Source organism: Sus scrofa, chromosome 6 (genome assembly GCF_054392235.1).
Source record: "Sus scrofa isolate SSC_HxYL_T2T_F1_AM1 chromosome 6, Sscrofa_HxYL_maternal_Yorkshire_Landrace_v2.0, whole genome shotgun sequence".
Lineage (NCBI taxonomy): Eukaryota > Metazoa > Chordata > Mammalia > Artiodactyla > Suidae > Sus > Sus scrofa.
The window spans coordinates 24,533,551-24,558,092 of NC_139388.1; the positions used below are offsets into that span (position 1 = coordinate 24,533,551).

General features: G+C 38.1%; 1 protein-coding gene across 25 annotated transcripts in view; it reads right to left on the reverse strand.

The window, feature by feature from the left end:
* CDH8 (cadherin 8) overlaps positions 1–24,542 on the reverse strand; it is a 1,221,794-nt gene that overhangs the window by 224,820 nt on the left and 972,432 nt on the right. For all 25 annotated transcript variants that reach the window (XR_014805726.1, XR_014805728.1, XR_014805725.1 and 22 more), the window contains one exon: positions 21,889–22,183. Coding sequence is in view for 22 of the 25 variants with exons in the window: in XM_084959944.1 (XP_084816070.1) it covers positions 21,889–22,183 (295 nt within the window). In the remaining 3 variants the exon portion in view is untranslated. The remainder of the gene's footprint in view (positions 1–21,888; positions 22,184–24,542) is intronic.

Below are 24,542 nucleotides of genomic sequence, written 5' to 3' on the forward strand. Positions count from 1 at the left end.
AAATCTTTTGAGAGAACACTGCAGGTTATTTCAGCCCTTCCTGCCTTTAAAACAAACAAACAAAAAAACATATTTTCTGAGATACTGGCTCTGTGTTTGGTCCTGTGATAGGCACTGGAAGACAGCAATGGACGACTGAAGTACAGGCTCCACCATGAGGGAGCTTATTACAGCCAAGCACAGATAACTCCACAAGCAATTAATCAATCATATTTGTATGGAGGAGAAGACAGAATGATATGACATCTTTAGCAGACTTGGAGGAAATGATGATAATCTGAAACCAGAAGGATGGATAGGAGTTAGAGTCTCCTGGGCAAAATCAATGGTTTGCATGGAGACTATGAGGCTTTCCCACATGAGGGACAGAAAGCAGGTCTGTAAGGCAGAGCATGCAGCTAGAAAATATGGGGATGCTGACATGGTATAATTGTGCAGAACATTATCAGCCCTTGTACAGATTTTGATCTATGTCTCTAAAAAGTAACGGAGGAACACTGATGTTCAATAAGCAGGGACATGTCATAATCAGAGGCTGCGTTAGACCAAGGCAACAGTGAAACGAGACTGCATAGTGTGGACACCAGACAGTGGCCCAAGTAAGTGAATTTTAGTTTTTTGAATTTGGGTGGTGAAAGAAGACACAGAGTTTGGAGCTCCCAATGTGGCGCAGTGGAAATGAATCCAACCAATATCCATGAGGATGTGGGTTCAATCCCTGGCCTTGCTCAGTGGATCAGGGATCTGGCATTGCCATGAGCTGTGGTGTAGCTTATAGATGCAGCTTGGATCCCACGTTGCTGCGGCTGTGGCGGAGGCGGGTGGCTACAACTCTGATTCGACCCCTAGCATGGCAACTTTCATATGCCATGGGTGCAGCTCTAAAACGAGAAAAAAAAAAAAAAAAAAAAGACACAGTGATTGAAAAATAGAAGGTAACTCAAATACACCCCCATTTACTTCTCAGAACAATGCAAAGTCGCTCAAGTATGTGTGGAAAATATCTCTCTTGCTACTACAGAACCAGAAAGGAGGAAAGCAATAATATATATGATGGGGGACTTGCTTCTAACCAATGAAATACAGCAAAGATGACCCGCTGTAGGTGGATGTGTAGACGTACTGATGTTATCTGAGACTGCCATGTCTACAGAGCCTGGACTGTCTCTGGCTGTCTGTGAAGCAAGTTGTCACATTCTGAGCTGCAATCTGTAAAATTCATGTTGCAAGGACTGGAGGGCATCCACCAGACACAGGGAGCAAAGAAATGGAGCCCCTCAGGGATCTGATTGCTGACAACAACCATAAGACCTTGGAATTAGAATTCTGCCTCTTAGAGTTTCTGTGTGGCTCAGTGGAAATGAATCTGACTAGGATCCATGAGGATGCAGGTTCAATCCCTGGCCTCGCTGACGCATCTCAGATCCTACACTGCTGTGGCTGTGGTTTAGGCCGGTGGCTGCAGCTCCAATGATTTGACCCCTAGCATGGGAATCTCCATATGCCTCCAGTGCAGCCCTAAAGAGATGGGAAAAAAAAAAAAAAAAAGAATCCTACCTCTCAAGCCTCAGATGAGATCTCATTCCAGGCTGAAACTCTGATTGGACTTTGTGAGATTCTAAAGCAAGAGGATTCACAGACTCCTTGAATGGGTCCTGCCCACAGGAATGATGAGATACTAAGCATGTGTTGTTAAAAGCCATGACGTCTGCGGTCATATTGCCACACAGCAACAGGTGACAGATGGATTCAGTTTTGAATGTGCTATTAACAGAGGGGCCTCGATTTCCCATTTACCTGTCACACAGGTAGTCTGAGTTGTAGGCCTGGAACTCAGAGGGGGGAAAGGTCAGAAGCAAGAGGTTAATGTTGGAGAGTGAACTGAAAAACTAATAAAGGAGGGAAGGCAGAGTCATAGAAACAAAGGGTAAGAGTATCGCCTGCAGTGAAGGTAATGGAATAATATATTATTGGCTTTGAGCAAGTTAGCCTAATTTTGAAAATGTATCATGTGCAAAAATATCAGAGAGAAAGACCCAACTTTATGTACACAGATGCTCAGAGAATTCAGAAGCACTGTGCTGACTGAGAAGGAAAGTCAGGATAAACTTCATGGCACAGAACCATGCCTCAGAGTCTGGGCAACACTGACATTTATCAAAATATTGCATGTCAGGCAGAGTATCTTATCCTTTCATATAATTTTCCTTTTCAAATTTCTTTTTTAAAGAAGAAACTCAGATTCGGAGAGGTAAAGTCCCTTCTCATGGTTGTCCAGTAGTTAGGAGAAGATCCACAATTCAAACAGTCTGGCTTCAAAGCCCAAGTTTTTATCTTTGAGCATTTCAAGAAAGCATTAAATCAGACACAAGAAAGCACATTTTTATATTCTTTATAAAAGAAGCCTAACCTTGGATCCCAAGTTCTAAGCATCTCCCCCTTCAAATTGGCTTCTAGAGTGTTAGAAGCTCTGAGGAACTTAAAGAGCTACAGAAATATCTAAAAATTCAAGCAAATCTTAGAATTAATTAGTTAGGATTATCTTTTCCGTTCAAAGCAAATGCCAAGTCTAATGTGTTAGACCATCCCTTCACAATCCAACATGGTCCTTGGCCCTGGGGCTGGGGGTAGGGAAGCTTCAAAACAGCCTTTTTTGGAGTTCCTGTTGTGGTTCAGTGGAAACGAGCCCAACAAGTATCCATGAGGATATGGGTTTGATCCCTGGCCTGATTCTGTGGGTTAAGGATCCAACATTGCCATGAGCTGTGATGGAGGTTGCAGATGCAGCTAGGATCCTACATTGCCGTGGCACAGGCAAGCAGGTGCAGCTCAGATTCAACCTCTAGCCAGGGAACGTCCATGTGCCACAGGTGCAGCCCTAAAAAGCAAGAAAAAGAGCAAAGCCTTTTCCACCAGTGCTGATAGCATAGCAATAACTCTCTTGAATCATGACATCTTGAACTATCTTTGGATCAAAGGCTTTTCCTTGATGGATATAATGTAAAAGCTCCACCCAATCTTTAAAACAATCACACACATTTAAATCTATCCACCTGCTTGCTCATTTGCTTACATGCATTGGGTTCCTCAGCCTAGGAATGAAGAGATGATGCAGAAAAATTGTCTATTTTTCAGGAATTGACCTTTCAGCTATTAAGCAGAACCCACAGAGTCCTGCTAACACATCCTCTGCTCTGCCCACATGACTTGACTTCTGAGCAGGTGATTCCATAGGCCTCATTCTCATCACTTCTAAAGAGCTTACAAAATGGTAGCAGGTCCTCTGAGACATGAGGAAACAGGAAATTTTCCTTGATACTCTGCCATGCAAATCTTAGGCAGGCAAAGTTCCCAGGAGTATCTCTGAGCAGACCTGGGCCATGGTTTCTGTTGAGAGTTCTTACACATTTTTGATAAGCCTCAAGAAAGCAGGCTATCCTCTCTGACAGACTGTGAGCCCCATGAAGGCATGTATGGTTACTGCATGTGTCCTAGTTCGGCATTTATCAAAATGTGAACTTACACTTTACGTAACCGATTGCTCTCTTCAATATGAGGAAGGAATCAGCACCAATTAATTTCAAATCTATAGTGGCAGATGTACTATATCCATCTCATTCTCCTTTCAATCATTCAGATTTTACTGAAGACATTCCCTTTTATGCAAGTATGCGTGTAACACCTTTCTAATATTTGCCAAAATCCCCTTGTATAGCAAGGAATATTAGGCTTGGTATAGAAGCCTTTGCCAGACAACAGTGTCTATACAAAAGAAAATGACTTTTATACACTTACAGATATCTCACATTATACTTATCTAATATTATACATATATTTAATTAAATTATCTAATATATTGATCTGAAATTTTTCTTCTCTATTTATGGCAAGTGATACTGGTGGCAGAATAAACTTTAATGGCAATTTACATAAATAAAATTATAATAGTTTTCTCTAATGTGACAGTTCCATGTGGGCTAATGGCATATTTGATCCGGGACAATAATCCTAGAAATACATTTCACTCAAAGGGCTAACAGTGGGTTCAGTGCTCTAAGAAAACTAGTGGGAACTGGCAACAAGGGCTGCTGCCTCCAGAAAACCCACTCTTTTTTTTTTTTTTTTTTTTTTTTTAACGGCTGAACCTGTGGCATAAGGAAGTTCCCAGGCTAGGGGTCGAATCGGAGCTGCAGCTGCAGTCCACACCACAGCCATGGCAATGCCAGATCCAAGCACCATCTGCAACCTTTGCCACAGCTTGCGGCAACACTGGATCCTTAACCCACTGAGTGAGGCCAGGGATCGAACCCACATCCTTATGGAAGCTATGCTAGGTTCTTAACCCTCTGAGCCACATGGGAACTCCAGAGAATGCATTCTTAAACACTGGGACATTCTATTTGCAAACTACAGCATTGATCTCTGTGACTTCACTGTGTATTAATGCAGGCGCTCACAACATGTTTGTGAAATGTATTTGATGAAAATATTGGAGAAAATAGAGAAATGGAGGTTGAAACCAAAAAAAGGAAATAAAATGAGAGGCAAGACAGTTGTTTTGTTTTCTTCGAAATTAATACAGTTTTAATTAGTGAATTTCCATTTGGAATAAGATGAGATTTGTTTCAGGAAGAATACGGACCTCTTAAAGGTCCCAGGGCTACAGAGTTACCACTGGCAGAACTAACACTGACCTTGACGTGGAAGGTCTCCGTTAGCTACCTGGAGCCAGGCATATAATGAAAGGCTACCCCAAAGAACATATCTAATATTAAAGTCATCTTCCAGCTCCAGAATCCAAAAGAAAAGAGTGGAGAGGAATCAATAGGATAAGCAAATAGAAAAAAAAATCAATAAATGCACTGGTTCATTCACCAATCTTGTAAACTTGGTAAACCCAGTTGCAAGCTTGGGTATGGAAAGAGAAAAAGCAGATTCAAAAGCAAATGTAATGCGTGAGTCCACCTGCATCAAGTACAAAGCAGGTACACCTCTCTATGCTTTTGGAGGGGAGGTACTGGTTATTCTGGGAGCAGTGACAGGAGGAAGGCACAAGAATGAATCTTGCAGTGCTAAGATTCTTCCGATTTTTTATCTGGGTACTGATTACACATGTCTGTTTAGTTTGTGAACTTGCACTCTTATGATCTATGCATTTTACTGTGTAGATATTACACTTCAATGCTTAATTTTAAAATATGTACGGGGGGACAAGAAAAGGCCAGAATGTATATAAGCCTAGACAGAAATAAGAATTGCTGTCTGTGCTAATGAAAGATCTAACTTAGCCACGGCCTTAGAGCTGAATAAGCAGTGGACACAATACGGGATTCACATCACATGGTCCTCACTTCCCTTGCTATGTTGTCCCCAAAACTGCCCTCCCAGTGCACCTGTGCCATGTTTATCAGAGCCGTAAGATACTCTGGGAGCAGCTCTTAAATGGAGCACTTCTCCTTTCATTTAATTTTGACATTGTAACTTGTTACCTATACATAAGTGTGTAGGGTTTGAAATTATTTCATTGTCACCTAATGGTATCAGCCTCCCTAATAATTACACAGGAGTAATATTAAAAAATGCTGGGGTGATTATCATTATTCAGATGATTCTGTCAAGGTGACAAAAAGGACAATAAAGACATGCTTAGAAATGAATTTTGCCCTTTGTTTTCCATCTTGATCGCCTAGTTTTCCTTTAATACCAATTTTACAAAGAACAAAGCACAGAAGGATGTAGGTTATCTTGTATCCATTAAGAGGATCTCTGAATATAAATGGATGGAAGAGTGACATCGCACTCAGTCTGAAGAGTCTTTTTTCAAACCGAACTGAGAATATTCCTTCTCTCATTGTCTCTTTCCCTCCCAGTTCAAGGAGACACATGATCCTTTCACAACCCTGGAAGAAGGGATAGCCCCTCTCCCACTCTGAGTCTAATGGTCACAAGGATTTAAATTTTAGTTCATTGCTTTTAAACGTGCAGCAGTCAATGCCAGTAAAAGAAAAACAAATCTTATACTATGAAGATATACACCTCATATTATTAATATCCAAACCATGCCTTGCCCAGAAGGGCCAAGATCTTTTACAAGGAAAACACAAGAGTGATCGTCTATTTTCTAGGTCCATGTAATGAGAAAACTGCACCCCACTTAAGTGGGCATAAGTGTTTATTATCTTTCTACATTGTTTACATGGCCAAGAAGAAAGACACTTTTATATCTACACTCTGATAGACCAGGATTTCTTTGCATAACTCCTTTTCACCTGCACCCACAGCATCCAGAAGACAATTTTAGTATTTCCTAGGGAGGAAAAATTAGGAAACATAGTATCCTCCTGCCCCTCACCCCCAGGTCCTCTTTAAGTTGTCATATATATGGACAGATGGAAGGACCATGGACATGGGAGCTGGAAACTGAGACTCATTATGTTTCTAGAAGCAAAGACTAAGAAATCCAACAAGAAGGGTTAGAGTCCCTTTCTTTCTTTTTTTTTTTTCTTTTCTTTGTCATCTGCTTCATCTCCTCTCCTCTCTCCAATATACATTAGAAGCATAGCTTTTTTGTTTCTCTAATATACATCATGAAAAGATGACATCTACCTCATGGTTCTTAAGTTTACAGGTTTCTGTGCTTGGCTACTTGGAAAGCTACTATTTCAACACTTTCTCAGTCCTCGCGGCAAATGCCTGGGGTTAACAGAACTAACTTGGTGAAATGTCTACCTGTTTGAGATTGAAGCAAGCCTTCATGCACTAGCTAGTGGTTATCCATACCGCCATTGGGGAGGTGGTACCTTTACTAGAGAATAAAGGTGGTGTGAGTTTGGCTGGAATGAAGTCAGCCTTGAAAGAGGAAGGCTCCATACGTGTTTGCAGACTACAAGATGCTCGCTCCTGTATTTATTCTCTTTTTTTCACATGAACTTTTCAAAAGAAAGAATAGGCAGAGTAATACTGGTAGTGGCAACTTGGTGAACAGTGTCCATGAACACATTTTCAAAGAAACAGGAGGACCCATTTTGAGCAGAAGGAAGGAAATATAAAAGTCCTCTTGAATAGAATTTCCCAAAGGTACAGAGGTCTCAGAGTATTTTAAGATAGTTCCTATTAGAATTCATTCAAGTACATCTGTTCATCTCTCTGTTAACTGCTTTCTGTTCCAGGTTTTATACATTGCTGAGCCTGATAATGAATGAGAGATATCTTCACAGTGTTTTACAGATTATCCATAGGGCTTCATCATCAGTATTTTGGTTAAACCAATTAAAATATCCTAGAAATCTAAATATGTTATTACTGTATGATGCATCAGGTATACTCCTAGGTACTGAGTGATCTGAATTGAAAACTTATTTCCAAACAAAAACCTATACATGAATGTTTATGGCACCTTAATTTATAATCACACAAAACTGGAAGATATTAAAACATCCTTTCATGGGAGCTCCTGTCATGGCACAGTGGTTAACGAATCTGACTAGGAACCATGAGGTCACAGGTTCGATCCCTGCCCTTGCTCAGTGGGTTAACAACCCGGCGTTGCTGTGAGCTGTGGTGTTGGTCTCAGACGTGGCTCAGATCCCACATTGCTGTGGCTCTGGCACAGGCCGGCAGCTGCAGCTCTGATTAGACTCCTAGCCTGAGAACCTCCATATGCCGCAGGAGTGGCCCAAGAAATGGCAAAAAAAAAGACGAAAAAAAAAAAATCCTTTCATGGATGAAAGGATAAACAAACTAGAGTAACCTATATAGTAGAATACTATTTAGTGACTAGAAGAAATGAACTGCCAAGCCATGCAAAAATTTGGAAGAATATTAAATGTATATTACTAAGGATAAGGCCTACATACTATCTTATTTGATTTATGTGATATTTTAGAAAAGACAAAGTTATAAAGTCAGTAGACAGATCAGTGGATACTATGGGCTTAGGGAACTAAGTTAGCAGGTAAAGCTCAAGGCCTTTTTTTTTTTTAATGATTTTTATTTTTTCCATTATACTTGGTTTACAGTGTTCTGTCAATTTTCTACTGTACAGCAAAGTGACCCAGTCACACACACATACATACACATTCTTTTTCTCACATGATCCTCCACCATGCTCCATTACAAGTGACTAGATATAGTTCCCAGTGCTGTGAAGCAGGATCTCATTGCTTATCCATAAAAAGTGGCTGCACCTGTGGCATATGGACGTTCCAGAGGTCGAGCCACAGCCACTGTAGAAGGCAATGCCAAGTAGTTATGCTGTAAGTTATGCTTACCACACGGTAAGTCGAAGACCTTTTTCTAAGGTAGTAAAACTATTCTGTATGATGCTGTAACGTGGCCACATGGCACAGTGCACTTGTCAAAATCATTAGCATCAACTTGGCAGCATAAGTAAAACTTAATGTATGCCAATTTAAAAAAAAATTAGGATGTGGGGTTTCCCAAGATTGGATGGCAAACTGTGGCAAGATAATACACTCCCAATGTATTTTTTTTTCTTTTGTCTTCTTCCCATTTTCTTGGGCCGCTCCCACGGCATATGAAGGTCCCCAGGCTAGGGGTCTAATTGGAGTTGCAGCCACCGGCCTATGCCAGAGCCACAGCAATGTGGGATCAGAGCCACGTCTGCAACCTACACCACAGCTCACGGCAACGCTGGATCCTTAACCCACTGAGCAAGAGCCAGGGATCGAACCCACCACCTCATGGTTCCTAGTCGGATTCGTTAACCACTGAGCCATGACGGGAACTCCACCAATATTTTTAAAACTTAAAAGTGTGTGTATCCACCTATAATTTATCCTCCTTCTATCCTCTGAAAGGACCCAGAATTAAAGACAATCCAGCAGCAAGTACACCTAGCACACTCATAACTTCATTTCTAACACCCCAATAAAAGGAACCAGGGCTCCTTGGAGATAGCTAATTCTAGAATTGGGGCAGTGAATATATAAGATGAGCCTGGAGCATCATGCAGTGCAAGAAAGTAAGCAAGTATGTAAGCGTTAAAAAAGCAAACATACAAAACCAATGGATGTATGCTGAAGGGACGCAGGAGACCACTAAGTGAGCTCCCAATGCTCAAAGCTGGAAAACAAATAAGCAGGAAAATAATGTTGCAATGGATTATAAAACAAAGCATAAAAATAAATAAGCCTTGAGTACATATTGATTAAATGAAAGAAAGAAGGGAAGAAGGGAAGAAGGAAGGAAGGAAGGACAAATCATGTATGCACAAGAAATTTATATGCATCATGTAAATACTTATGTATGGGGGAAGCGTAACTTCCCACTCTTTCAGTATGTGCTGCATATGGTTACTTCCTTCCAAATATACAGGATAGAAAGTGGAGAAAAAGAGTAACTTTACCATAGAGAAACCTGACAAACAATAACTCATCCAGGCGATCAAGGTTAACATCCACAGAGGCAAATCTTATTGACAGTATCCAGTGATTGAATGTGATGAAAATGGAGGTTTCCCTCCCCAAACACTCTACCCCAAATTATGAGGAAAGCATCAGACAAATCTCAAGTGAAGGAGGTTCTGCAAAAATACCTGACCAGTATTCATCACACTTGTTAATAGGTAGTGTTAATACTGGTTCGTTAATTGTAACCAAGTACCATACTAATTTAAGATGGAATGTGGGCGTGAGCTATCTGGGAATTTGATATATAGTTCCACGAATTTCCCATAAATCTAAAATTACCCAGAAATAAAAAGCTTATTTAAAACCCAAAGAAGGTCCAGGCACGTAATTATACGACTTCCTAGTTTTAAAATGTTCCGTAGTCGGGACAGATGTTTGCTCCATATGTGTCCAGAGACAGGACCCTAGTCAAGGCTGATCCAGGGACAACAAGAGTTACAGAAGAGAGGACACTGTTTTCCAATTTAAGAAGCCTCGGGTTTTGGATTTTGGCCCTGCTACGTCCTAATTAAATAAATCTGGCCACACAAACTTAGGTTAGTTGCTAGAGTCGCTGTAATGAAATACCACATTAGGTGGTTTATACAAAAGAAATTTATTTTGCACAGTTCAGGAGGCTAGAAGCCCAAGATCAAGGTGCTGGCAGGGTTGGTTTCTCCTGAGGTTTCTCCTTAGCTTGCAGATGGCCACACTCTCGCTGCCTTGTCACATAGTCGCCTTTCTGTTCCTATGTGCCCTTGGTGTCTGTGTGTCCCAGTTTCTTTTTTTTTTTTTTTTTTTTGTCTTTTGTCTTTTTTTTTTGTTGTTTGTTGTTGTTGTTGTTGCTATTTCTTGGGCCGCTCCCGCGGCATATGGAGGTTCCCAGGCTAGGGGTTGAATCGGAGCTGTAGCCACCGGCCTACGCCAGAGCCACAGCAACGCGGGATCCGAGCCGCGTCTGCAACCTACACCACACCTCACGGCAACGCCGGATCATTAACCCACTGAGCAAGGGCAGGGACCGAACCCGCAACCTCATGGTTCCTAGTCGGATTCATTAACCACTGCGCCACGACGGGAACTCCTGTGTGTCCCAGTTTCTTCCTCGTGTAAACAGATCAGTTGGGTTGGATTAGCACCTGCTCATATGTCCTGATTTGACCGCAATTACCTCTTCAAGCGCTCTACCGCCAGATACAATCTTGCTGTAAGGTACTGGGGGTGGGGGCTTCAACATATTAATTTTGTGGAACAGAATTCAGCCCATAACACATATTCGTTGTATTTACATTTTTTTCAGTAAAATAATGCTAATAACATGTAAGCTAAATGGCATACAATTCTTCTATAATATATAATATGCAATGATAATACTGGACATACTGAATGCACTTTTCAAAAAAATCCAGTGTTTTCCACAGCACCTAACTATGCTAGAAACTAAATAGAGTGTATTCATCATGGCTTTGTTCTCTATCGGCTTCCTAATTTGGGGTTTTATTTCTAGAATCCCCTTCCTTATACTGTCGTGGTGCAGTCTGGCATGAGATTTTGAAGGGGGAAGTGGAAAAGAAAGTTGAAACGTCAGTGTAGGGCATCAGGCACCGGGGGCACAGAGCCGACACAGCAGATGCACAAGCTCCTCAAGTCGGCATGCAGGGCAGGATCCAGCTTGCAGCTCCTTTAGCAACTGCTGGATGTGCTCTTCAGAATGTCCAAGCCCTGGGCCAGGTCCATGTACAGTCCCCTGACAAAAGGCATCAGCTTCTCTTGCAGGCTACCTGCCACATGGAAAACTGAGGTAGGAGAGCCAGATACAGGCTCCTTTTGGATTCCAGAACATTCCTGGTCTCTTCCACTTTACTTCCAAGTTTCCTCCCCATCACCATATACAGCGACAAGAGCTTTTCTATAAGCTCCATAGCTGCACACGGTCTAATCCTTGTAGTAACACCTCCCTTGCTCTGTGGATTGTTAGCGGTTCTGCATGTTGGATGGGGAGCTCTCATCTTTTACTCATGATAAGATCTTGAGGATGTTTTCAGCTTGGGTGATTTTGTTTTCTCTTTTTAAAAATAAGAAGACTCACTTTATAAGGTCATTGTTTGGATTAAATGAATGTACATGGATTGTGCATCTAGCAAAAAATAAACTTTTAACATATTAATCTCTAGGTAGTAATAAAACAAATATTCCCTATGCTAACCTTAAGTGAATAGCATTGCTTTGGATTTCACAAGAAACACAAACAGACATTTCAAAGACCATTATTTGATGAATTCCCTCTCACCTACTCTCATGTATTTATTGAACTCAGACCACTCTTGTGGCTTGCAAAGATTCATAATTGTCAGATAATGATGAGACTGGAAAGTCTGACATGATTATAAAGACAAGACTCCTTGGTATCATGCTCCCTGATAAAAAGAAAATGAATAAAATCATCTTCAACAGTGGCACAAATATGGTTATACTGACTTTAAACTCCTCTGGTACAGATACAAGGAATGAAACCCTAACTACTTAGAATGAGAGATGCAGCTGAGACAATCCATATGTTCTCTTCTACAGCCTTCTAATGTGACTATTTTTGTCTTTTTTAAAGGATATCTAATTATATATCAAATCCACACACAATACACTTACATTCCTTTTCTCCATAGATCTACATTCTCATCTTAACACTCAGTTCTTTCAATAGCCTGCGTATCTTCTCTACCATTTATTATCTACAGGCATACTTCATTTTATTGTGCTTCATTTTATCACACTTTGCAGATACTGCATTTTTTACAAATTGGAGGTACAAGGCAACCCTGCATTGGCATATGGTGGTTAGCATTTTTTAGATTTTTTTTGGGGGGGGCACACCTGAGGCATATGGAAGTTCCCAGGCTAGGGATTGAACCGGAGCTGCTGCTGACGGCCTACACCACAGCCACAGCAATGTGGGATCGAGCTGCATCTGTGACTTACATCACAGCTTGCAGCAACACCAGATTCTTAGCCCACTGAGCGAGTCCAGGGATCGAACCTGCATCCTCATGGATACTAGTTGGGTTCATGACCAGTGAGCCAAAACAGGAACTCCGAGAAATATTTTTAAATTAAGGTATGTATTTTTTTTAGACATAATGCTACTGCACACTTAATAAACTATCGTATAGCATAAACATGACTTTTATATGCACTGGGAAACCAAAACATTTGTGTGACTCACTCTGTTGTGGTGGTCTGAAACTCAATAGGCAATATCTCTGAGGCATGCCTTCGTTGATCTATGCATGTCGTTACCCTGCCATATAAATTTCATCATATCTTTCTCTGAAGTTATTAATAGGAAGATTAGGGAAAAAATGGCACATATCTTATACAACTCTGATGGCTAATCAACTAAAGAATGAAAGTAATCTGGGTCTAAAACTCAAATGGCAATTTTCCAAATCCGGTGAGTCTGGAAGTACAATTATTAAGTCCATTATGCAGAAACATCAAAATTAAAGAAATATATTAATACAGGCATAAAGACTCTAGGAACCCCTACCAGGTCTGAGAGGCAAGGAGGGTATGATATACGCCTAAAATATATTGACAAAGGTATCCCACATTCACTTTTGGCCAAGACTGAAGAATTTCACAAATGCATGTTTCAGAGCTGCCCTGACATGCAGTTGATTTATTTCTCTGACAAGCGAACGTGGGCAGAGGCTGAACTCCATGTGCTTTTTCTCTCCAGTCCCATTTAATACATAATTTCCTGAAATGGCCATGTTAGAAAAACTTGTAACACTGTGGGTATTGTGCTAATTCACAGAGCTCTAGACACAAGCATGGCTTGAATAACTTAAGAATGATTTGCGCTTTTGCCTCTAGAAGCAATAAATGTGTTGAATCCTGAAATATTAATTGTTATATAAGGACAAAGAGACAAAAAGACAACAGGATCATAGAATTGTCAAGGGAGAATTCTGCTTTTGTTTCTCAACCTTCCATCTAGAATACAGCGTTTTGCTTGAGTGTTTTGATTTTCCTTGTAAGTGTAGGTTTACTGATAGGAGAATACTTTTCGGTATTTCAAGTACCAGGAGATTACCTGAATGGAAAGCAATAGATGTCTATTTTTTTCAGGAGGATGATTTAGGGTAGACCCAGATGAAGTATTGTTCACCATAGGAAATACCTCCAGTAGGAAAGTGCATGTAATTTTCAGAAAAGTCGCCCAACACATTCAGAAACAGGAAGAATCGACATGTGAGTAGAAGACATGTTTCTGAAGAACTTAAAGAGACAAGAGTAGAATAATCAAACTGAGCTAAATGTGGTAATCAAACTGTTATCCAATCAAATTGAGTTTAATTAGCACAGAGAAAAAATGGAGGGAAAAAAGTGAAAGGGAAACAAACAGAACTTTAGCCTTAGTTCCTGCTATGAAAAGGGCTGGAAACAACTGTTAAACTGGTACATCGATGGAATGACCTGGTTTAAAGGCACAGGTTGAGGTATATAATCAACGTTGTCTCTTCACTTTGACATTGTTATTGTTGAGTCAATGCCTTAATGTTAACTTCTAGAACACCAACTTATATTATGAAATACCCATGAATGGGAGACACAAGTCTCGAAATTAATCCCATTCCATGGTGAGTGACTCTGTCCACCTGTGGGGGTGGAGTTTGTGGCAGAGTGTTAAATTTGTTTTCAATAGGTTCAAATTTCAGATATTTATGCACCTTATTTTTATTAATAGTCTGTTATATAGAATAAAAGTGATATCTATAATACAATGTATAAAATCCAATGAGGGGTTTAATCACATTGTCTTGTGATTTATACTATTCTGAAGAAAATTTACTGCCTAATGATGGAGAATTAATCTTCTCGAAAGAATTCAAAGATTTCTGGTTATTACTTAAAATTCCTAAGATGACAGACCAAATCAGTAAGAAGAGACCACTGAAAACACCTAGTTTACGTTGATAATGAACCTACAAAACAAGGGTGGGTCTGAAGCTCCTCAGCCAGCCTTATAATGAATAGCAAAATTTTAAATATTTCCAAAATGACTGAAAGCTGGATTTCTATGTAATTTATAATAAACCTCCCTAAGCTATCCTGCCTGCATTGGTATATTTTTATGGGTTGATATTTAGCCCAAAAAATCTTAAAATTAAAGATATCAGAGATATGAGTTGATCAACATAAGGTTCTAAAAATAGTAAGAACCCCAGTAGGGATAACACAATTGACTAATATGTTATTGTGTTATCAATTAATTAATATTGTCTTATAATTTAAAGAGTACAGAAGAGTAAGCATTAAAGCAAAATTTGACAGAAGGAGTTTCCACATAAGTGAAACCAAACTTGTTCTTAGCCACATGTAGAAATAACATAATGCCTCTTAGAAGACTAATTCATTTTAAGTGTCTTTCACAGTAAACTGCCAATAAGTTTCCCATTTGGATACTCCAGTAATTTTTAAGCCATAGATTTTTAGGAAGACCTTTGGGAACCACCGAAATCCACATATCAGAAACCACTGCTTCACTTTCATCATAAGATACAAGAAAAGACTGAGCTCTTATACCAACTGCCTATGTACTCCTAAAGGAGGTTTACGTTCCTTATGCAGCACAGAAACTTCACAATCCTCACCCCATCTTTGAGTTTTGGAACCACAGCTGTTAACAGGCATTCGTATCAGGTAGAGCAGCTGGATTTCTTTTAAAAGTGTTTATTTCAATCCTCATGATTTCCCGCCCCTGTTTTCCTAAAGAATTTCAATTTTGTGCATCACTGTGAATCAAATAAGACAAAGAAGATAATCAAATCCATCAAGATATGTTTTTCCCTTTCTCAAAGATTTGGCAGCATCTCTCCTTTAAAATAGAGAAATGCAGCCAAATCTTTTTAAAACCTAGCCGGGAGAAAAGGAAAGCCACACCTCTAAATTATAAAAAAAGATGCATATTAGGTTTAAGACGGTTTGTCAGTATGAACATTCTTTGATCTTTTAAGCTTCTGACATAAATTGTTTCTTTAATAATAAAAATATGACAATTAATCTTTTTAGTTATTAGTGGGGAAATCTTTATATGCGATGAAAACATGTAGCATGCAGTGACAAGAATAACAAGCTAATCTATGTAAGTTATAGTCCTCATAATTTTTAAATCACTCTTGAGACATTGTAAGTTTCACTATTTAGCAGCATGCTAAATTAACACATGACCTCATATGGATTCAAAAATCTCTTCTCATTAGACATGTGTTTGTAAAGCTTTTATAGTATAAAATCATATAGCTCTGCAAGATACTTTTTCAAAATATTCTGGAACCATATAAATGTCTGAATTTCCAAAAAAATATAATATGAATTTATAAAATTATCATATATTATACTTTAAAGACTCTTAAGTATGAAAAGCATTTCACCTCCTTCAACTGAGGGTTTATCAGTTAAATTTGATTTGATTTTTTTCAGTGAATCTATTTGACCACAGATTGGAAGAAGCTGTCCTAGGTCTACGGTATAATAATGAACAACTGAAATACATAGGAGAATAAAAGTAGAGACTATAATATAGCTTCTTGCCTCCATTTCTGACTGTCTGCCTGCCACCTGAACAGTTCATTCCAAAAACCATTAGGTATAGCTGAGTGAGGTAGAATCCATGCAAGGTTAGGAGGGCTGAGGGAGAGTGGAGCATTTGTGTTAGGGATTCAGGGGATGGGCAGAGAGAACGAATGGAAACATCTGCTGTAACAGTGAAGGTGATTCAAATAATGAATACGTTGAGTGTAAAGAAACAGTTGGGGAAAGGGGAACAACTAGAATGAACCCTGAAGTGTTGCTTTAGCATTGGAGATATAGATGTAAACCCATAGTGATGCATGTAGGGTCCTGGATTGGATCCGTTCACTATAAAAGACTGTATTGGGAAAATTGGAGACATGTGACAGAGGTCTGTGCCTCCAATAGCAATGGTGTATCAATATTAATTTCCTAAACTTGATAGTTGTATTCCGCTTGTGTAGAAAAACATCCATGTGGGGAAGACTGAGGCATCTCATGATGATGAGGCATCATTTCGACAATGTACTCTTCAATAGTTCAGGGAAAATAAATTTGGACTACAACTGCAACTTTTCTCTAAGATTGAATTTGTTACAAATTAAAGGCAATGAACAACAGAAAAGAAATAGAATGCATTTTATGTGGGCCTTCCTGCAGAAGATTTAAAGATTTTTACCATAAAAGAACAAATTTACAAAGAAAAGACATTCTATTAATGGTAAGAGAAGACAGGGGGATGAAAATAACACATAGAAGGGAAAAAGGCTGAAACTATTTTCAAATGTTAACATTTTCCTTTTGGCCAAGTTACTGTTTCAAGTAGAGTAAATTCACTTGCATATTGTGTACTGACATCCATAACCTCTTCAGTTATGAGTCTTTGGAAAGCAATGAGATTTGCCTTTCCAAAATATATTTTACTAAGTCATCTCTTGACCTTCTGATTTTTCGATTAATATTTTTTGATGGAGAATGCATTCCTTTGCCTTCACCACCAGGAAATCCAGAGTCAATCCTAGTTACTCTCTTTAGATTTTATCTTTTAACATATTAACAGTACTTCAGCCCCAGTCACTCGCCACATGGCTCTCAGTAACCTTTACTGTGATTTGAATTTTTATGTGATGCATTATCTTACATGTTTAGCACACTCATCATAGTTCTATTGGTGTAATACTTCACCCAAACTTTTCTTTGTCCAGCTCCTGTCTCAGCTCAATTTAATTTGCAAAGTATGCTGGCCTCAAGAGCTCTCCCACACTGGAAAAATAGTAACTATTCTAAATAGGCAGCAGAATCATAGGACATACGTAAACAAAATTCTCTAGAGATGTTATCAAACATTCATAGAGCATAATGGTTAAAACCATGGAAGGTAGAGCCAGATGCCTGGAATTAAATCCCAGCTCCTCCACGTAGCATCTAGATTTGAATTAGCTACTATTTTTCCATTTTTTCTGAATAAAAATAATGAGAAATAGAAAAGTTAACTTAAGTACCAATGCTGTAGGACTGCTATACATATTGCGAGCATTTAACACAGCTTTGGGCATATAGAGAGACTTTTAATACACACTGATCATCATTAGCGGAACCCTGGATCTCAGAGAAGTAAGAAAACCTCCAGTGCCATGTGGTATATAACTTAACAATGTAACCATGGCTACTCTGCTTAAAAAATACTTGGCTTTCTCATCCCTTTACTCCTACCTTCATTAACAAGCTCTTTTGAATAAAACAGGGTCATTCAACTCACAAATTTGTGAAACATAAAGTTAGAGCTTGTTAAACAATTTTTATTGGCCAAAATATTCATATCTTATAGGCAATTTACTGAATCAGACTAGCAGAAGTATCAAAAATGGATGGTTGTAAAATAAATTCAAAATGGCTTAAAGACTTAAAATGAGACATGACACAACAGAACTCCTAGAAGAGAACATAGGTAAAACATACTCTGACATAAATTGTACAAATGTTTTCTTAGGTCAGCCTACCAAGGCAACAGAAATAAAAACAAAAATAAACAAATGGCACCTAATCAAATATAGAGGAAGAGGAAACCATAAGACAAAGGAAAACAAAACAAAACAAAACAAACAAAAGACAACGTATGGAATGAGAGAAAATAGTTTTAAACGATGTGCTAAGGCTTACTCTCTAAAATACATAAACAACTCACAGAACTCAACAATAACAAAAAACAAACAACCCAACTGAGAAATGGGCAGAAGACCTAAACAGACATTTCTCCAAAGAAGACTCATGGAAGACCAGTAGGCACATTAAAAAATGTTCAGCGTCATTAATTATTAGAGAAATGCAAACCAAAACTACAATGAGTTTTGTAGTCATTAACAAGTCTACAAATAAGAATTGAAACAAGTCAGAAAGAAAAATACAATTACCATATGATACCACTTATACGTGGAGAATAAAATATGTCACAAATGAACCTATTTACAGAACAGAAACAGACTCACAGACATAGAGAACAGACTTGTGGTTGCCAACAAGGAGGAAGGAGTGAGTGGGATGGCCCAGGAGTTTGGGGTTAGTAGGGGCAAACTATTACATTTAGAATGGATAAGCAACAAGGTCCTACTGTATAGCACAGGGAACTATTTTCAGTCTCTTGAGATGGAACATTATGGAATATAAGAAAAGGAATGCATTCACACACACACACGACTGTACACACTTTGCTGTACAGCTCAAATTGACACAACATTGTAAATCAACTGTACTTTCATCAAACCTGTAAAAAAAAAAAGGATGATTGTAAAGAAAGTGATATTTTTTGGGGACCAACTCTGCTATGCCAGTATGTTAAATACAAACATTGAATTTTTAAAAACATACTATTTTAAGGTAGGGATTACTGTGTACACTACCCAGACAGAGAAAGAGAGGCTTAGATGGGTTATACCACTAACACACATATAAAGTAAATTTGCAGCCAAATAATCTGAGATTCTCTAAGTCAAAGTTCGTTTTACCTGAACCCAAATGCAAACACCTAATCAGGGTTAAACATCCCTCACTCCAATATTCGATGTCATTAAAACTGTCTATTTAAAGTGTTTGGAACTTGAAAAATGTAGGCAAATTTTTATCGAAAAACGAACTTCGACGATGCCAGTTTGGGACTCACAGTAAAAATCAGACAAGCTCGCACGTTGCTCTCCATGCGGTATTGCTATAAAAGTGAATTCTCATCAAGTTCTGAAATTCACAGTAGAATATAAAAGAGGTCTGTCTCCAGCTTCCAAATAAGATATTTCTAAAATAATTTGGCTGCCATTTGGGCAAATATATATGTGTGTTTTGTCTTGACAGCCTGTCAGCTGGCAGACAGTTCTTGAACATCACATTCATTTCAATGCAATATTGGTAAATTTCTCAATTAGAATTTTATTTTTCACTTTCTGCACAATGAAATCCTCCAGTCCTTGCTGGCATTCTTCAGGGTGTACAGGTGCAGGGGCTGGCATTTCTGCAGCAGCAAAGGAAGAAAAATGAAAGAAGGAAAGAGGGGAGGGAAGAGACAGGCTGAGAGAGAACAGTGGTAATGGGGAGAGAAAGGAGATAGTAGCTGACCTTCATCCTGATATTCACCTTCATGAGAAATGAAGGGAATAATTCACACTTGACAATAAAATAGTGCAGCTGCCTCTGCTTCCTTTAACCAGAGAGGCTAGAGTCAAACAGGAACCAGACACCCAATGCATAAAATCGATACAGAGGAAAGGTCCAAAGGTAGGGTGGGAAATAGATTAATAAAAATAATTTTGAAAACCACCACAAGAACCAATTATCGAACACTTATTTACTTTATGGCATATCTTTACCTGTATTTTATCATGCAATTCTCAAACAATGAAAGCAAGATGGAAATTGTCTTTGCATTGTAGCTAAGGAAAATAAGCAACAGTTTAACCTCCCTGAACTTCAAAGTCAACCAGATAATAACAGATAGAACCAGGATTCAAAATTTCATCTATCTAACTTTAAAACTCACACTTTCAACTGCAGCATATTCCATGTGGTCTTTGGGAGAACTGTCATAAGCTAAACATTTTTTAAATAACTGTATATATTAGTGCAGATTATTTGTTTTAGTTGCTACACTCTAATCAATAAAAATCTTTTAGCTAGAGGAAAATACATATATATTTACAGGTGCACATACACATTGCATTACGTAGCTATTAATATCTTTCAAATCCTTTTCTTAGCTGAAATTGACCTTAAAGTTACAGAAGCTTTAGGATTGTTTTCTCAACGTATTTATCAGGCACATGACTCATAACACAGAAATGGAAGCCTCTGACACATTCAAAATAGATAGATATAGATTTGGATGTTAAGATGTAGAAATCAGAACAATGAGGCAAAAATAGCAGCTTCCCTGTTCATCATTTATTAGCAATTAAGATGAAGTATTCTGTAGGTATTGTAGGTTGTAACAGTCCTTTAAAACCACCTTATACGAATCTGAATGAAAAAAAAAGTTGATCGAACAAGAATAAAGAGAAAGAAAGAAAAAAATATATGCATAGTACATCTTGGTTCCTGTTCACATGTCATAATTTAAGAGAAGTACAAACATGGAGTTATTTTTGCTTGTTTGTGGGATTCTTTCTGGGGTAACGGTGATGGTAGAGAGACAACTTCCTGCAAGAAAACCACAGAAATTTCCCTAGAAAAAGTGACATTTCAGCCAGCCATTGAGGAGTGATTTGATTTTGATTAAAGGAAAAAAATTAAAAAATCAAAGTAGGATTTCTTACACAAGAGCTAGCCAAAGTGGAGTCTTGGCAGGAGAAACACATGGGTATGATGAGAAAACCTGAAGTCAATTTTAATCTGTCTACTGCAATGGGTATACCTCACCAACATTATATCGCAGGCTAAGAAAGAAAAGGTCACACAAAGCCAAGCTATTTACCTAATTTTAGCTTTGAACTTATATCCCTACTTGTTTTTTCTTTTTAATCACATCATGTTCACCTGCTTCTAATTTATATGATTTTGCTGCATAGCACATATCATTATAGGCTGTCTTAAATGCAATTTGAAGCAAACTCTGGTATTCATTATATACTGATGAATGACTTTGGATATCTTATACCCTGGATTTGGGATGCTACCTACTACTTTTGTCAGACAAGGAAGAGTTCTAAAATCCCTTTTATTCTAGTATAAAGTCTGGGGTTAGGGAATTCCTATATTAAGGCCAGAGCGTCAGGATAGATAAGTAAATCCAAAAAGGAGAGGGAGGGTAGAAACTCATGTTTTGAAATATATACTGTTCTGTAACATACAAGGAATATTTCAATGGCTCAGAAAAAGTGGGAGTGAGTCATGGTGGGAGCAATACTTCCTTAAAAAAGTCACAACACAGAAGCCTCTGGTCATTGTGACTTCCTAATCTCCCCTACCCTCAACCCACCAGCTCAATTCAATATCTGGCTGACTACAGACCTAGACGGTTTTCTATTTCCTATGTGCTGCATCTGCATGTGAATATACACAAACAAATAATTAAACATCAAGCAAATATCACTAGGATTAGTCTGGCATGTTGGAACAAATCTTGATAAATCCACCTCAGTAACAATACTCAAACTACTAGTCTATGAGAGGAATACAAATTCAGCCTATTGAAGTACTGTCGTGTGAGGATAGATATTTTAATAAAACTGCTTCGTCAGTTCCTATTACTAAGGGACTAAAGCTATTGAGCTGTGGAACTGAGGCCAAAAAAGGGGATTTGGAAATGCAAATTAGAGATAAGACGGTAATAAATGTCTTTTATTCAGCCACACACTATCCCTGATGCCAGGAGCTATTTTAAAGATGATTCTTAATAGTTCTGTGAAATTGGAAGCATACATACCCAAAATGGACATCTCTGGCACCGTAGCATGATAGGGCCCATTGAGAAACTCTGGTGCATTATCGTTGATGTCTTGAACTTTAATAATGAATTCAGACGGAGGCTCAAGAGGCTTATTTGTCTCCCAGTCCACTGCCTGAGCTGTTAGGGTGTACTCAGCTTTTTCCTCTCGGTCAAGTCTTTTGATAGCATGGATATCACCTGTTACGTCATTTATTTGAAAAATTGTCCCAGCTCCATCACCTGATAGGATATATTTGATTTTTTTGCTCCCAGGATCCAGGTCTGTGTGTAGCTAAAATGAAAAGGGACATTGGTTAGTGATGTGGCAATTTGCAAAGTATATTTTGACTATCTCATGCTTTGATGTAAAGTTGTTTCTTTCTACGTTGATTGTAACATCATCAATTTCTGCGAACAGTAGTTATATAAAGAGTCTATGTAACTGTATGCATATCAAGTAAAGTAACATATCATGATATTCATACAAATACGTTAGTACATTTTAAAAAACACTGTGGCCTCTTCGGTACACTTCTTTTTTTCCCCCCATAGCCGTACCTGCAGCATATGGAAGTTCCTGGGCTAGGGGTCAAATCGGAGCTGCAGCTGCAGGCCTACACCACAGCAAAAGCAACAGCAGATCTGAGCTGTGTCTGTGACCTATGCCACATCTTGTGGAAATGCCACATCCTTTACCCACTGAGCAAGGCCAAGATTGAACCCACATATTCACAAACACTATGTCAGGTTCTCAACCAGCTGAGCCACAGCAGGAACTCCAGTGTTTAGTATACATTGACATGCACTTAGAATGAAAAAAAAAATTGAGGTGAAAACACCAAAATAAGTCTATTCTTTTAATTTATTCATACATATACCTGTTCAGTATAAAGTGATCGGCATTTAGATTGATAAAAAGGCCAAGAAAAAATAAAAAATATTATGTATTCTTTTCGAATTGTTAACACATTTAAAGTTATTATTAGTTCCCTTTTATGGATTACTATCTGTGTGCCAAGAACTACATGAACCATTTCTCACATGATAATTCCCTTAGTTTTTCTAAAAATCAATGGGTAGTTCAACAAACCCAACTAGTATGCATGAGGATGTCGGTTCAATCGCTGGCCTTGCTCAGTGGGTTAAGGATCCATAATTGCCATAAGCTGTGGGACTTCCCATGTGGCTCACAACATAATGGCCGTAAGCTGTGGTATAGGTCTCAAATGTGGCTCGGAACTGGGGTTGCTGTGGCTATGGTGTAGGCTGGCAGCTGGAGCAGCTCTGATTTGACCCCTAGCCTGGGAACTTCCATATGTCACGGGTCTGGCTCTAAAAAGACAAAAAAAAAAAAAAAAAATCAGTGGGTTAGTATATTTCATATAAAATATGAGAAAAGGGATGTCTGACAAGGCACATTGTAATATCTCCAAGGTTTACATTTGATGGAATCAAGTATAGTAGACTTAGAGTTCAACTTAAATCTGGCTGCTATACTCCTAAAAACAGAAATAATTCTAATAATCTGATGTATACTAAGTTCTTATGTTCATGTAAGGCATTTTTTTTTTTTTTTTGTACAATTCTTCTGGTCCAAGAAAAGCATTCGATTTTACAAAGACTAAGGCCAGAATATGGGAGAACGTTTTCCAGAAATGAGACTTCTTTGAAAAATGAATACATTGCAGCAGGGACCAAGATCCATCTTTGACCATGGCACCTATTCTGTCCAAAACATTTTGGTAGGTACTGGAAAAGATAAAATCCCTGACTTTCAAATTTTCAGTTAACTCTCAAGAGGGAGACAGGACTATTTTGATACATGGCAATTCTTTATACTATATTGACTCCTACTAAAAAACCAAAATAAAACAAGAACATGTATATTTTAGTTTGCATTATAAAAGGAAAAGTCATTGAATTATAGTTGTAAAATACTGTTTAAATGCACATATTTCCAGCTTAATGCAGTTATTTAAATGACAATATAGTTACAGATCTTGTGCCATGAGATTTCAAATACTTGCTCCTTTAAAAAAAAAACTATATATATAATATATAAATAGATAGAGATAAAGTCTTATGGAAATAAAATCCTACAAACTCCAAAGACATTGCATTCTCTTGGGATCACTTTTATTCAGAACAGGTTTTATCACTTTCTTCACCAGTTTAAATTGTATTTAGTGCCTCAATAAATGAAAAGATTATTAAAAAGACATAAAATTGTAACAAAGCATCCAAATGCATCTAGATCTCCTATTTTACTTTTAAATATTTTAAAAAGTTAAAGCATAAGATTACATCAAATATTTATTGAATCTCAAAATGTATCCCTTTCATTTATTGTATTAAATTTATTAACAAGAGCAAATACTGAAATGCTTCTTTATCTTAATGAATGTGGGATTATAATTCATTAATATGATATTAATCCTAATTTAGGATCACTTTAATTTATGTGCATTTTAACATTTCCATTAGCATTTTTATTATAAAAGAAAATTTTGAATAAAATATGATTCATGGACATTTCCATTCATATACAGGGCATTCCTGAGACACAGAAGGTATTGGTATGTGTCACTCTTGCCCACAACATTCAAAATCATGTTATTTTTACTATTTATGTTAGAACTTCTTTATGCCTT